The 11,600-nt window shown below is 42.4% G+C and overlaps 1 protein-coding gene across 2 annotated transcripts in view; it reads left to right on the top strand.

The window, feature by feature from the left end:
- The first annotated feature begins 2,291 nt into the window (after positions 1-2,291).
- Positions 2,292-11,600, top strand: part of LOC149305482 (junctophilin-1-like) — a 47,001-nt gene continuing 37,692 nt past the window's right edge. For both annotated transcript variants that reach the window (XM_089477362.1, XM_089477363.1), the window contains exon 1: positions 2,292-2,670. In XM_089477362.1, the coding sequence (XP_089333488.1) occupies positions 2,292-2,670 (379 nt within the window). The remainder of the gene's footprint in view (positions 2,671-11,600) is intronic.

Genomic DNA, 11,600 nt, shown 5'->3' with positions numbered 1-11,600 from the left:
GCACCAGCGAGCGGTGCAGGAAGACAGAAGCATCGTCCTCCCGTCGCTGGACTTCAAGGTGAGAGAGAAGGGGGGGGGAGAGGGGTTAAAAAGTGATAAGGGAGGGAGGGAGTTAAAAAGTGATGAGGAAGGGAGGGAGTTAAAAAGTGATGAGGGAGGGAGGGGGTTAAAAAGTGATGAGGGAGGGGGTTAAAAAGTGATGAGGGAGGGAGGGAGTTAAAAAGTGATGAGGGAGGGAGGGGGTTAAAAAGTGATAAGGGAGAGGGGGTAGATATAAGTAAAGAGTGTGCATTAATGTGTGGATGCATTGAGTGAATGAGGGAGAGCATGAGTTAATGTGTGGATGAATTGTCTGAATGAGGGAGAGCATGAGTTAATGTGTGGATGAGTTGTCTGAATTAAAGTGTGAATTAGTGAGTGACTGTAAAAGTGTTTGTGTATCATAGATGTATAATTGTGGAAGGGCAAAGATGGCACTAGCAGGAGGTTTGAGCCTTGGGGACCAAGATGGCACAGGCAGGGTGTATATGGGACAAAGATGGCACTGGCCGGACTGTTTGGGGACAAAGTTGACTTGTGCTGGGCTATTTGGCGACAAAGATTGCAAATTTTATGTGTGTAATCTGGGCGCTGGTCAGGTTCTATGTGGGCAGTGTGGACGCCAGGGCTGGCTTTGGGATGCAACCTGTGATCTATGCCTGTAATTTAGGGGGTTTTAAATATACCTTTAATGCCGTGTTTTTATGTGAATTCCCTGCAAAGCTGGGTTTTTGTGTTATTCTGTAGATCCATATCTGCTATGCTATGTTTCCATACATTATTTATGTGTACCTGCAAATACAGGGTTAATATGTCTTATTCAGTTGATCTATACCTGCGATGCTACGTTTCATATATTATTATTGAATACCTGCAAATACAGGACTTGTATGTCTGATTCTGTTTATTTGATATATACCTTCAGTGCTGAGATCACAAGTGAATTTCAATTGATCTGGGTTTGTGTGTTGATCTATACCTGCTATCGGCAGCAGGGACTAATATATATATATATATAGGCAGCAGGGGCTAGTAAATGGGTTTTAGATATTTGGACAGGGGCGCAATTTCAGTGCTTGCCATAGGCGCTATTTTCAGTAGATACGCCTCTGGCGACAGGAAAGGTAACAGATTGTTAGTGTTACAGGAAAGGGAAACTTTGCGGATATTACAGTTGAATAATTCCTAAAGGGTTAAATGATAACTCCAGGTTTGGAGTAATATATACATAAAAACTCCTTTGTATATATATATATATATATATATATATATATATATATATATAACGTCATTAATCTCCGTTTCCTGTATACATAAGGGTGTTTATTATAATCGTGCAGGGTCCAAATATACGTTATTTGGGTTGGCCATATAAATACATATCATTTTTTTTATATATTTAGTTTTTTGCCCCCCTTTTTTTATTTGTTGGCATTCTTTATGAATCTGGAGCGATTGGGGATAGATCAGCGTGCTTTTGTATGCATTCTTTAATGTCTTCTTTCTTTCTTATCATCCCTAGAAGTTGCAGCCCTGCCGCAGCAGCTGCCCTCCTTCTCCAATCAGCGGCAGCAAAGCAGCGCAGCTAGCGGTGGAGGTGACTACAGGGCAGAGGAAGCAAACAGCCGGGTGGCAGGGGAAAGACACCACGAGTGGGTAAAGGGGTCACGCAGCGATCATATGATGTCGCCCCTTTAAGAGATGTTTGGTTTTGTAATATTAACTATCTGTATGAAGTCATCTTGTACCCCCCATGCCCGTAACAGCTCCATCCTTTGGGTGTTTCGGGCTTGCCGTTGGATGTGTCATCTCATCCAGCTCCATAGGGTGTCTGTACTTCAGCTCCCTACAGAGCAGCCGCAGCAGGTGCGGAGTACACCGAGCATGCGAACCGCGCAATGGTTCGCCCCGCGTGACATCGGTAAATCAGCTCCCCGATGATCGCTGCCCCCGACACGCCGCAGGGGGTGGGCGGGACTTCGCGGTGGGGGGCGTGCCAAGCGGGAGATGATGCTGCGGGAGCCGCGCCTGGGATTGGCGGGGTGTTGGCAGCTGTGAGAGGGTTTGTAGGTGGGTGTGTGCGCCGCGCCTGGACAAGGGTGACGGGAAGCGGGAGCAGCGGGGAGACGGAGCGCATGCCGCCGGTACAGATAGCGTGCAGTCCCCGCTCTGCCTCCAGTGCTGCCTCTCCTCGGTACCCCCGGCCGCGGACTGACATCGCTCCCCGAGCCCACTTCGTCACTCTTCCCTGAATGACGGGCGGACGGTTCGACTTCGACGATGGTGGCACTTACTGTGGCGGCTGGGAGGACGGCAAGGCTCACGGGCACGGCATCTGCACGGGCCCCAAGGGCCAAGGGGAGTACGCGGGCTCCTGGTCCCACGGCTTCGAGGTAGTGGGAGCTTACACCTGGCCCAGCGGCAACACCTACCTGGGCTACTGGGCTCAGGGCAAGAGGCATGGTCTGGGCGTGGAGACCAAGGGCAGGTGGATGTACCGGGGGGAATGGTCTCACGGATTCAAGGGGCGATACGGAGTCCGTCAGAGCCTGACCACGCCGGCTAGGTACGATGGGACCTGGAGTAACGGGCTGCAGGATGGATACGGCATCGAGACCTACGGAGATGGAGGTGAGTGACACTCGTCATAGGGGAAAGGTTGCGGTCAGAAGCCTGAGGTAGTGCGGGGAAGTGGGGTTCATAGCTCGGGGTCAGATCACTGAGGTGGGGGGCAGAGCCTGAGGCAATGCGGTTAAGTAGGCATTCGGATTCTGATTCTTCGTGGAACCGGCGATGTTGCTGGGATCGGCCCCGCTGCCCTGATACTGTTTATTATTATTCATGCGGGAATCTTCCTTATTCACACACGGAAACTCTTTACTTGCTGTTTTCTCTCCAAATATTTTCCTTTTCCTTCTTCCCATCATTAACCCCTTCCAACCATCTGTCTGTCTTTATTTTTTGGCAGTGATTATTTTGCAGATGGGAATGGCATTTTTTCTTTAAACAGGTGCGGGCGATCGTGTTCCTGTGAACTAAATATAGCCAAACACTTAATCGTAACTTTATGCAGCACTGCTATTGGCGTTAATTATAAAAAAGAAATGTTTAATTAGATATTTGATGTAAGAAAAACATGAGTTTGGGGAAACTATCGCAGCTTATCGGCCGTGTAAATTACAAAATATATATTATTACTGGGAAAAACAATGGTCCTGATGGAGGTCCTAATACAGCTTTTCCTTAATTCTATCTGTATACCCGCTGCTGAACGTTTGTAGGAACCTGGGCCGCGATGGTATATACTGAAAACGCATTACAAAGTGAGAGGGGAAATCTACAATCCTGCTGTTGGCTTCCGCCGTGACTTTACGCGGTGAGCATATTTTAAAACAGCTGTCAACTATCCAGATTTCGTTTTTCCAAAAAAAAATCCATTCGACACATGGAATTATTTACTTTAATATGCTGGAGGCTTAAACAATATATATTTATAAATATATATATATTATTTTAAAAAAAACAAAAAAAAAAACCTTTCCCACTTTGAGTAATTTCTCACCCTATTTCACCCAGTATTTTTTAGCAGGAAAAAAAAAATCACAAACCTGAAACTGCGTTCTAGGCCATAGGCTTTGACTTGCCCCGTGTCATCCGTTATAAAGGGTCAAAGCAGGGATCCAGGCCGGCCATGCGTAATACGACGTTAAATCAGCAGGGCGCTCGCTGTCTGTCGAAGCGAAGTAGGGCGATTTCTGTAAGGTTTGGGCAATTCAAAGAAAACTCCTACAAACTCCCAGACTGGTGAAGTCTCTTATCAGAGTACTGTAGGCAGTCCCGGTTTACTTTAAATAACTGCTCCTTTAACCGTTTAGAGGGTAAGTGCCGTGGGAAAAATGATTACCCTTGACAAAAACTTATTAAGAGTTTCTTTTGCTCCAGTAACATTCCTTTATTGTAGGCAGTTGGGATTTTGGATGACTTTCTCTGTTCATACACCATACTGAGCTGATTATTTATAGCGATGCCAATGAAATCCTTTCCTCTGCAGACTTCCATTAGTCATAATGTCAGGCTAGATCATTAAGACCGAGCTATTCTATTGTTTACGACATGATGGCATCAAAAGGAGTCGGGGTCCTTGTCTAGTTGACTAAACCAAGAGCTAGAACACATACAAATGCAGCAGTCTAAAGCATATAAAGCAACAAGTAGAGCTGTTCTAAAAATGAAAACGTCACAATGCTTTTTAAAACTTATTTTGGTGGCAGGTTCCCTTTAAAGGGACACCCCCAACCATCATATATACGGTAATGCATGGCTCCTAAAATGTTGTGTAGCCCCCCTTGCTTTGCAAGAGTCGTAAAATACTTGCCATAAATCAGCTCCAGCGGTGGCTTGGTGGACGCAGTGGAACGGGGACCATGCGTGGAAATCGCTGCCGTTGATTTCAGTGGCAAGAATTGGCAAACCACAGGGCAGAAGGGCAGCTGCAAAGCTTATGGTTGTACGCTTTAGCCCTGATAGGTGGTACTACTGCATTGATGGCTCTTTAAAATTGATGTGGATGCGTAAGTAGGAATTCTGGCCAAGATGGTAAAGAGAATAGAAAGGACAATGGAGTAAACAGTACATAAAAGAATATTTTGGGTTTTATTTACCAAACTGAGTTTGAGGATGGCTCAGTGGTCCCTGTATAATGAGTAGCCAAATTAGTAAGAGTTCTTACTGTCATGTCACCGATTTAATAATGCTTTGTGCAGGGCTGTTATCCTACCTTGCAGGCAAATCTCTCTGGGGTTGACTTTTCATAATGTGTAATAAAGATTTTGAGATGTAAAATGAGTTTGTAGGCAAGATTAAACACTTCAATACATTTGAGTCAATAAAACATAATTTAAGTTACTTTTAACTTCCATTTGGCACACTATACATTTTCTTACTCTATGTGGATAACAAGTTTAAGCAACAAGTGTTTGCGTGTTTTGTCTCTACATACATATATACACACACTGTGTTATAAAGCTAAGCACTTTAATAGTAAACAGTTATGTTGCATGCTGTTTCTTTCTGTAATGAGTTATCCCGGTGCTTGGTTCGATTACCGCTGATTTGTTTCATCCCGTGCCTCACAAACAGCTTTCAAGTTCCTCATAATAGCTGCACGTTATTCAGTAGACGCCCCCTGGACCTGCCGCTCACGCTGTGTTTTTACGGTTCTGCATCCTGAAACTCATTCCAAGTTACCAAGCTGGCCTGTCTTTATTATTCACGCACTTTAATTAGCTCCTTCTATTCCCATGCTATACCTTGTGACTGATAAAACCCCAACTTCTACAAGCTTTTGAGATTTCATAAGGGCTCCCATCATTGCTCCTGCGATACACCCGCCTTCTGGAGCAATTTCAAGTATTTGTTTTTCCGTTAACGTATGGAATTGCACATCCGTAATAATTACACCCTGACTTCTAACAGACCTGCTGCTGTGTGCTTACTAAATACATATGTGTTTAAAGGGTATGTGCTAAACACACTGGCAGGTGTATTGTGTGTAGCTCGCACGGACGTGCTTTGTGTAACTATAGGTGATACGCTCCTTTTCTGCAGGATTTTGCACTAAATGGCTAAAGAATATTGTTTACGGCAGTCGCTTCTTAATTTGTTACATCTAATCTTGTTAGATTTCTTGCAGTGCAAGAATAGCGTCATGAGTTTAATTTTTTTATGGCAGGCCCACGTCGGTTAAATATTTGTATCTAGATGATGTGTCTGGTGTCTCAGGAGGTTTGATAAGCACAGGAGGATAGTTTATTTCAAACGAGGAGAAATGTTTGGAAAAATAATCGTATCTCGAATTTGAGGTCCAGAGGTTTAGATGTAATGTAAGGAAGTTTTACTTTACAGAGAGGGTGGTAGGTCAGTGGGGCTGTTCTCAGAAGAAGTAAGAGACGCTAATACAGGGAGGGAATTTAAACATGCATGGAATAGACTTAAAGCTACCCTGAAGACGAGACAAAGCACTGATTAAGCTCGGAGTCCTTGCATCAGGAAAAAGGCACACTAAATGGGTTAAATGGTCCAATATCAGCTGTCAAATTCTGTGTCTATGCAACACACATTTCTCTCTCAAACCACCTGCTCAACCACACTATTTTTCACACTATATTGTTTCCTGCATTACTTTCTACACCCCCTTCTCCCATCCCACTCCTACAAGTCCCATTACCTTCACTCACTCTGTCATCTTCCACTTCTTGCAGCTTTGGATATGTCCCCAAATCCTGGTCCTCCCTTATTGCTTCCTTTTATTTTCTCTGAGACTCAAGGTTCCAGCAACTTTAATATTCTTATCCACATACCCTGCCGTTCCTTTTACCTTTGCTCTCGGGAATGCCTGTTCTTTGTGTAACAAACATACCGCCATATATGACCACCTCACCTCTAGTTTCCAACACCTTCTGAAACCTGGCTAACCTCCTGTAACTCTGTCTATCCTGTTCTCTCCTATGGAGGCCTCATTCACACTTCCAGATCTGATAACAGGGTGGTGATATAGGCTTCCTACTCCTCCACCTTTCAACCTTTTCCCTCTGCTCCATCGCTTTTTCCTCATTAGAGATTCATGCAATCTGGCTATTCATTGCCTTTTTTGTACGCATCCCTGTCATATACCATCCCCTTGGTCCTGCTAATATCTTTGACTGCTTTTTGTCATGGCTTCCCCACTTCTGATATCCTCTCGAGACATCCAAGTAGGACACCCCTTTGAGTCCCCTGGATTCTAAATTCCTTTACATTACCTCCCCTTGGATCTCACACAGCAAACCAACCTTACTGCCTCTTACTACCTACTTCAGTAACAAGGTTGATACTGTCAGATATGAAATATCTGCTTTGTCCCCTCCTTCCCTTGCTGTCCCTCTGACTCTGCATACCCTCACATACACTGAATTGTTCTTCCTCTTCTACATGAAACTAATTCTGTCACTGAAGAAGGGACATGTGCTTCTACAAGAAGAATGAATAAGAGCACAAACCCCTTCTTCAGTGTTACCCAGTCTCTCTCGTCAACCTTTGTCTCCCCTGGACCTGACCGTTCTGTCCCATCTCTCTACTTCCTCTTGCCTCTAAGCTTTCTGAACGAATTGTGTATATACCCAAGTTTCTTGACTCCAACTCTTTACTTGACCCTCTTCTATATGGATTCCCCTCTCGACATTTTACTTAGACTGCCCCTACTAAATTTACTAATCACCTACTCATTGCTACATCCAAGAGCCACTATTCTGTGCTAATCCTACTAGACTCTATTGCAGGTTGATTGTTGACTATGCTCTTCTCCTTCAATCTCTTCGTGATCTTGGTCTACATGACACAGCTTTCTCCTGGTTCATATCATACCTTTCTAATCACTTCTTCAGTGTCTCCCTTTCCAGTAACCCTTACTGTACCCTTCCCCTCCTAGGTGGTGTACCCCGAGGCTCTGGTCTAGGACCACTTCTGTTCTCGCTTTATGATACCTCACGTGGCAAACTAATTTCATCCTTTCACTTTAATACCATCTGTATGCTGATGACACCCAGATCTCCTATCCTCTTCTGATTCCACCCTCTCTAAATCTCTCCAAAACGGAACATCTTATTTTCCTTTCCTCCAAAGGTTTCCCTCCATGTCAATGGTGAAGCCATCACCCAGTCCTCGACCCTGACCTTCCATTCAACCTTCACATACTGCCATCTCAATCTTAAAGCATTGCCCGCAGTTGCCCCTTCCTAACATAAGATTCTACTAAGGCTCTTGTTCATGGCTTCTCTCCTGTGTTGACAATTGTAACTCTGTCTTGGCTAAATCTCCCTTATACCAGTCTAGCCTCTTTACAATCCATCATAAATGCTGCTGCCAGACTTCCCATCTCTTCACTGGCTGTGTGTATGCTTTAAGATTGGAAAGCTCTTCATTTTCCTGTAGCTTACCTTTTTCTACCCTTTTTTTTTTGTTGTTTCATTGTCATGCACAGTTTCTTTTTTCCACAACTGAAAAACTTTCTTAGAATTTTTGTCTTTTAACATGTATTAGTATATAGTTGTTTTTGTTTTTTTCTTCATACAACAATGCCATGGTCAAATACCGTATAACTAATAACTAATTGGTTTGAATGTAGATTTGGATTGTGAGGTATTCAACTTTACTTCTTTTATTTTACTGCTTTTGAGCCAAATACTCATAATATTCTGTCATAAGCAGATGAGAAAACGCGGCAGAATGTTCTGAAATCTTTAATCTAGAGGCGCATCGTGTAGGAGGAATATTGTTCACAATATACAAGCCTTGTTGTATGGTTTTTTACTCAAGTCAGAAGTTCTTGATAGGTACTACAACTTTGATAACCGGATGTTTTCTGATACAGGCCAGGCTAATGTCAAGGTGTAGCATGATTTGTCTTTAACCTGTTTGAGTATTCAATACTCAAAATGTTCGTATGGGGGGGGGGGTTCGAAGCAATCCAGCTTAATGCTAAATACTTGACTTTGCTGCCTCCATATATAGTGCTTTCCAGAACTTTACAGCACTTGCCGTTTCCTTAAGAAAACCCTTACGTGTTTCAGATGTACCGTCTGATAGCTACAACTTCCACCTTTTTTTTTTTTTTTTTTTTTTTTTTTTACCCCCCACCCTGGTTTTCCCCTGTTCTGTTTACAAGGAAGAAAGCACCTGGGATTGTGCAAAGCAAGCAGTTGCTGGTATGTGTAATTTGGTTGCTTACTCTTCTGGTAGCAGCATTTTGATATAACAAACAGGTATCTGCATGCTAAGGTGTTGTAAGCTTTCATTCACAATCTCATGTTTAACTTCTTCATTCAACAGTAAAGGTGTGCCAGCAGCAGCAAGAGGTATCTTGTACCAAATAGTCGTCTTTCTCATGGGCACTATGCTTTTGGCGTAGCAAAGGGTAGGGAAAGCACAGATATATGGAAAAATAGACGCTTATTGTTTTAAGTAGCGCCATCAAATTCCGTAGCGCTGTACAATGGGTGGACAGGACAAAACAAGTAGTATGTAACATAACAATTTGACTAACGGAGACAACAGGTGAGGACGGCCCTGCTCAAATGAGCTGACAATTTGGAGGTCCTGGTACCCATACATTTGTACCCGCATGTGTATTATCTCCACTTGATTTAAACAACTCTACACATTTGTGATGCCTGAAATGAAAATGTTTTATTACCTTCTATGCCACTTTGGATCTCTTACAGCTCGTCGGAACATGTATGCTATTATTCAATGAGTTTTTGAACAGATTTGCTTCTGAAGCACGCATCACTGAGTTCTTACATCAGATTAATGTGTGGGCTGACGAAATGCTCTGTTGCGTTGGTTATCCTTGTGATCGTGTGCTAGGTTTCTATGGGAATACTTTTATTTTCTGGCTTGGTGAAAATCTAAATGTGTAAATAGGCTAGTTTTATCTATAAAGTTTTAATTGGAATATTTTGTGCATTAATGTAAGCAGTCTAGGCAGTGGTAGAAGGAAGCTGAAAAAAATATATAACCAAAGTAAGCAAATATAGCATCTTCCCTGACACCCTTGAAATATTAATGCTTTCAGAATAATGTTTTGGGTATGTTTGGCAGCTTACACACATTACGGGATGAAAGATTGAGAGCGTACCTCGTATACCTGTTTTGGCAATGTTCCTTGGCAATGCTTCTTGCCAGAAAAAGGACAGTAGCCATTGAGGAAGATGATCCAGATGATCGTTTTTGGGAAAATAATTTCCTACCATCATTAGTGAGTCTTTAAACCTTTAAGAACCAAACTGTTTCTAGTGGGTTTTCCATGTGTTTTTATTTTTTATCCCACCCACCCCTTTCTCTTTTAATGAACTCACACACATTGTATATTTTAAAATATTGTCTAGGTTTTTTTAATCTATGCGAGGCATTTTTATATATAAAAATAACAAATGTGCTTAAGCACATTGTTTTCATGGTATATAAACTATACACGGCTAGTATAAATGGGAATGAAAACCACCCTATATTCATATATAATTTTTTTAAATCTTATGATTCACCACTAACCCCATCACGCAGTGAGAAGGACAGAGACAAAGGCAGCTCTTTACAAGCATTGCCTTTGTCATAAGCGATCGCATGCACAGAAGTCCAGAAAATCTGCTGTATGCTGACTCCAGTCACAACAACGTGCAACAGTTTTTAGGCCATGACGTACCAAGTACGTCTTTGGTCATGGAGGGAATAAATCCTTTTCTAACTTTTTTTTTTAAGAATGTTGGTTTTTAGACATACTAATTGCATATATTAGAATCTGCACATTAGTGAGCTCCAAATAACATAATCATGTGCTGGTTTTAATCCATACACTTGGCTTTGAAGGGGAAAACCCAGGATGCGTTCTAAAACAATTAGGATTGAAGCTCTGTGTTGTATTTCATGTGTATCTCATTTAACAGCCTCAGTTATGTAGTTGAATATTTACCTGTGTCCAGCCAATAACAAATATATTTCATACTTTTTAAAATGTATTTTCTGGCTTGGTGACGCAGCTTGCAGACACATTATCTACAAGAGGAACAGGGCTATATTGATTCAGAATTGCAAAAGTAAATAATTAATACAACTGTAATGGCATTACTGTTCCCTGGTAACGTCATAGAGGCAGTGAAAATACGATACAGAAGTCAGCCATTATTTTCATATTACTTTGAAAAGTGGCAGTGTGGCTTTTTCATTTTTGCTAGCTACCGGATGAACAGGTGAGAGGGTATGATCACCACAGAAGCCACAAGTAAGGCCATTAGGTGGGCTGTGGGCACATAATAAAAAATGTACATGCAAAGGAAAACCTTGAGCAAATGAAAGTCCGCTTATTTAAAATATTATTTTCTATTTGCACATTTTCATGGAATGAGCCCAACGCTAGACCCTGGGCTATGTAGATCAGGGGTAGTCCCTAGCCACGGCTCCCATGATGCTCATCAAGCATCCCCTAGAGGGGTGTGTGTGTGTGTGTCTCTAACTGGAAACATGGGTGTTCAACATCTAGGTAATTGAATATGGGTGTTTGCATGATGAAGAGTTGCTATATTGAATATACTTAACACCCTTGCTTTTCGTCTTTAGTACAATGTGGCTAGAGATTTTGTTTTACACAAAACTGAGATATCGGAGGTCTGAGGTTAACTTGGTCTGCTTGGTAATGATGATTTTCTACACTTGGAACAACAGCACCCCTCACAAAAAGACAGGACAAACATGTTCACTTTTCTAATGAAATGAAAAGGTTTTTCACCAATATTTTTTCTTCTTAATGAGTTTTACAATATCTCTTTCTCTCTGGTGTTCTTGGTCATAGTTTCTTGAGTTGCTGGCTTTAATAGGGGGGGGGGGGGGGGAGGACGCAAGTCATAGTTTCTGTGGAAAGAGATATCCGTAAATACAAATGTCAGGCAATTACAATTGCAGGACTGGTAGGGAGGAACAAGGAGACATGACACTCCTCAGGATGCGTGTGAGAGCGGCATTTACGTTAAGTG

This window comes from Sceloporus occidentalis, unplaced genomic scaffold, assembly GCF_023333645.1.
Source record: "Sceloporus occidentalis isolate IW3139 unplaced genomic scaffold, rSceOcc1.0.p SCAF_11, whole genome shotgun sequence".
NCBI classification, from domain to species: Eukaryota; Metazoa; Chordata; class Lepidosauria; order Squamata; family Phrynosomatidae; genus Sceloporus; species Sceloporus occidentalis.
This window is presented reverse-complemented; position numbering and strand designations above follow the sequence as displayed.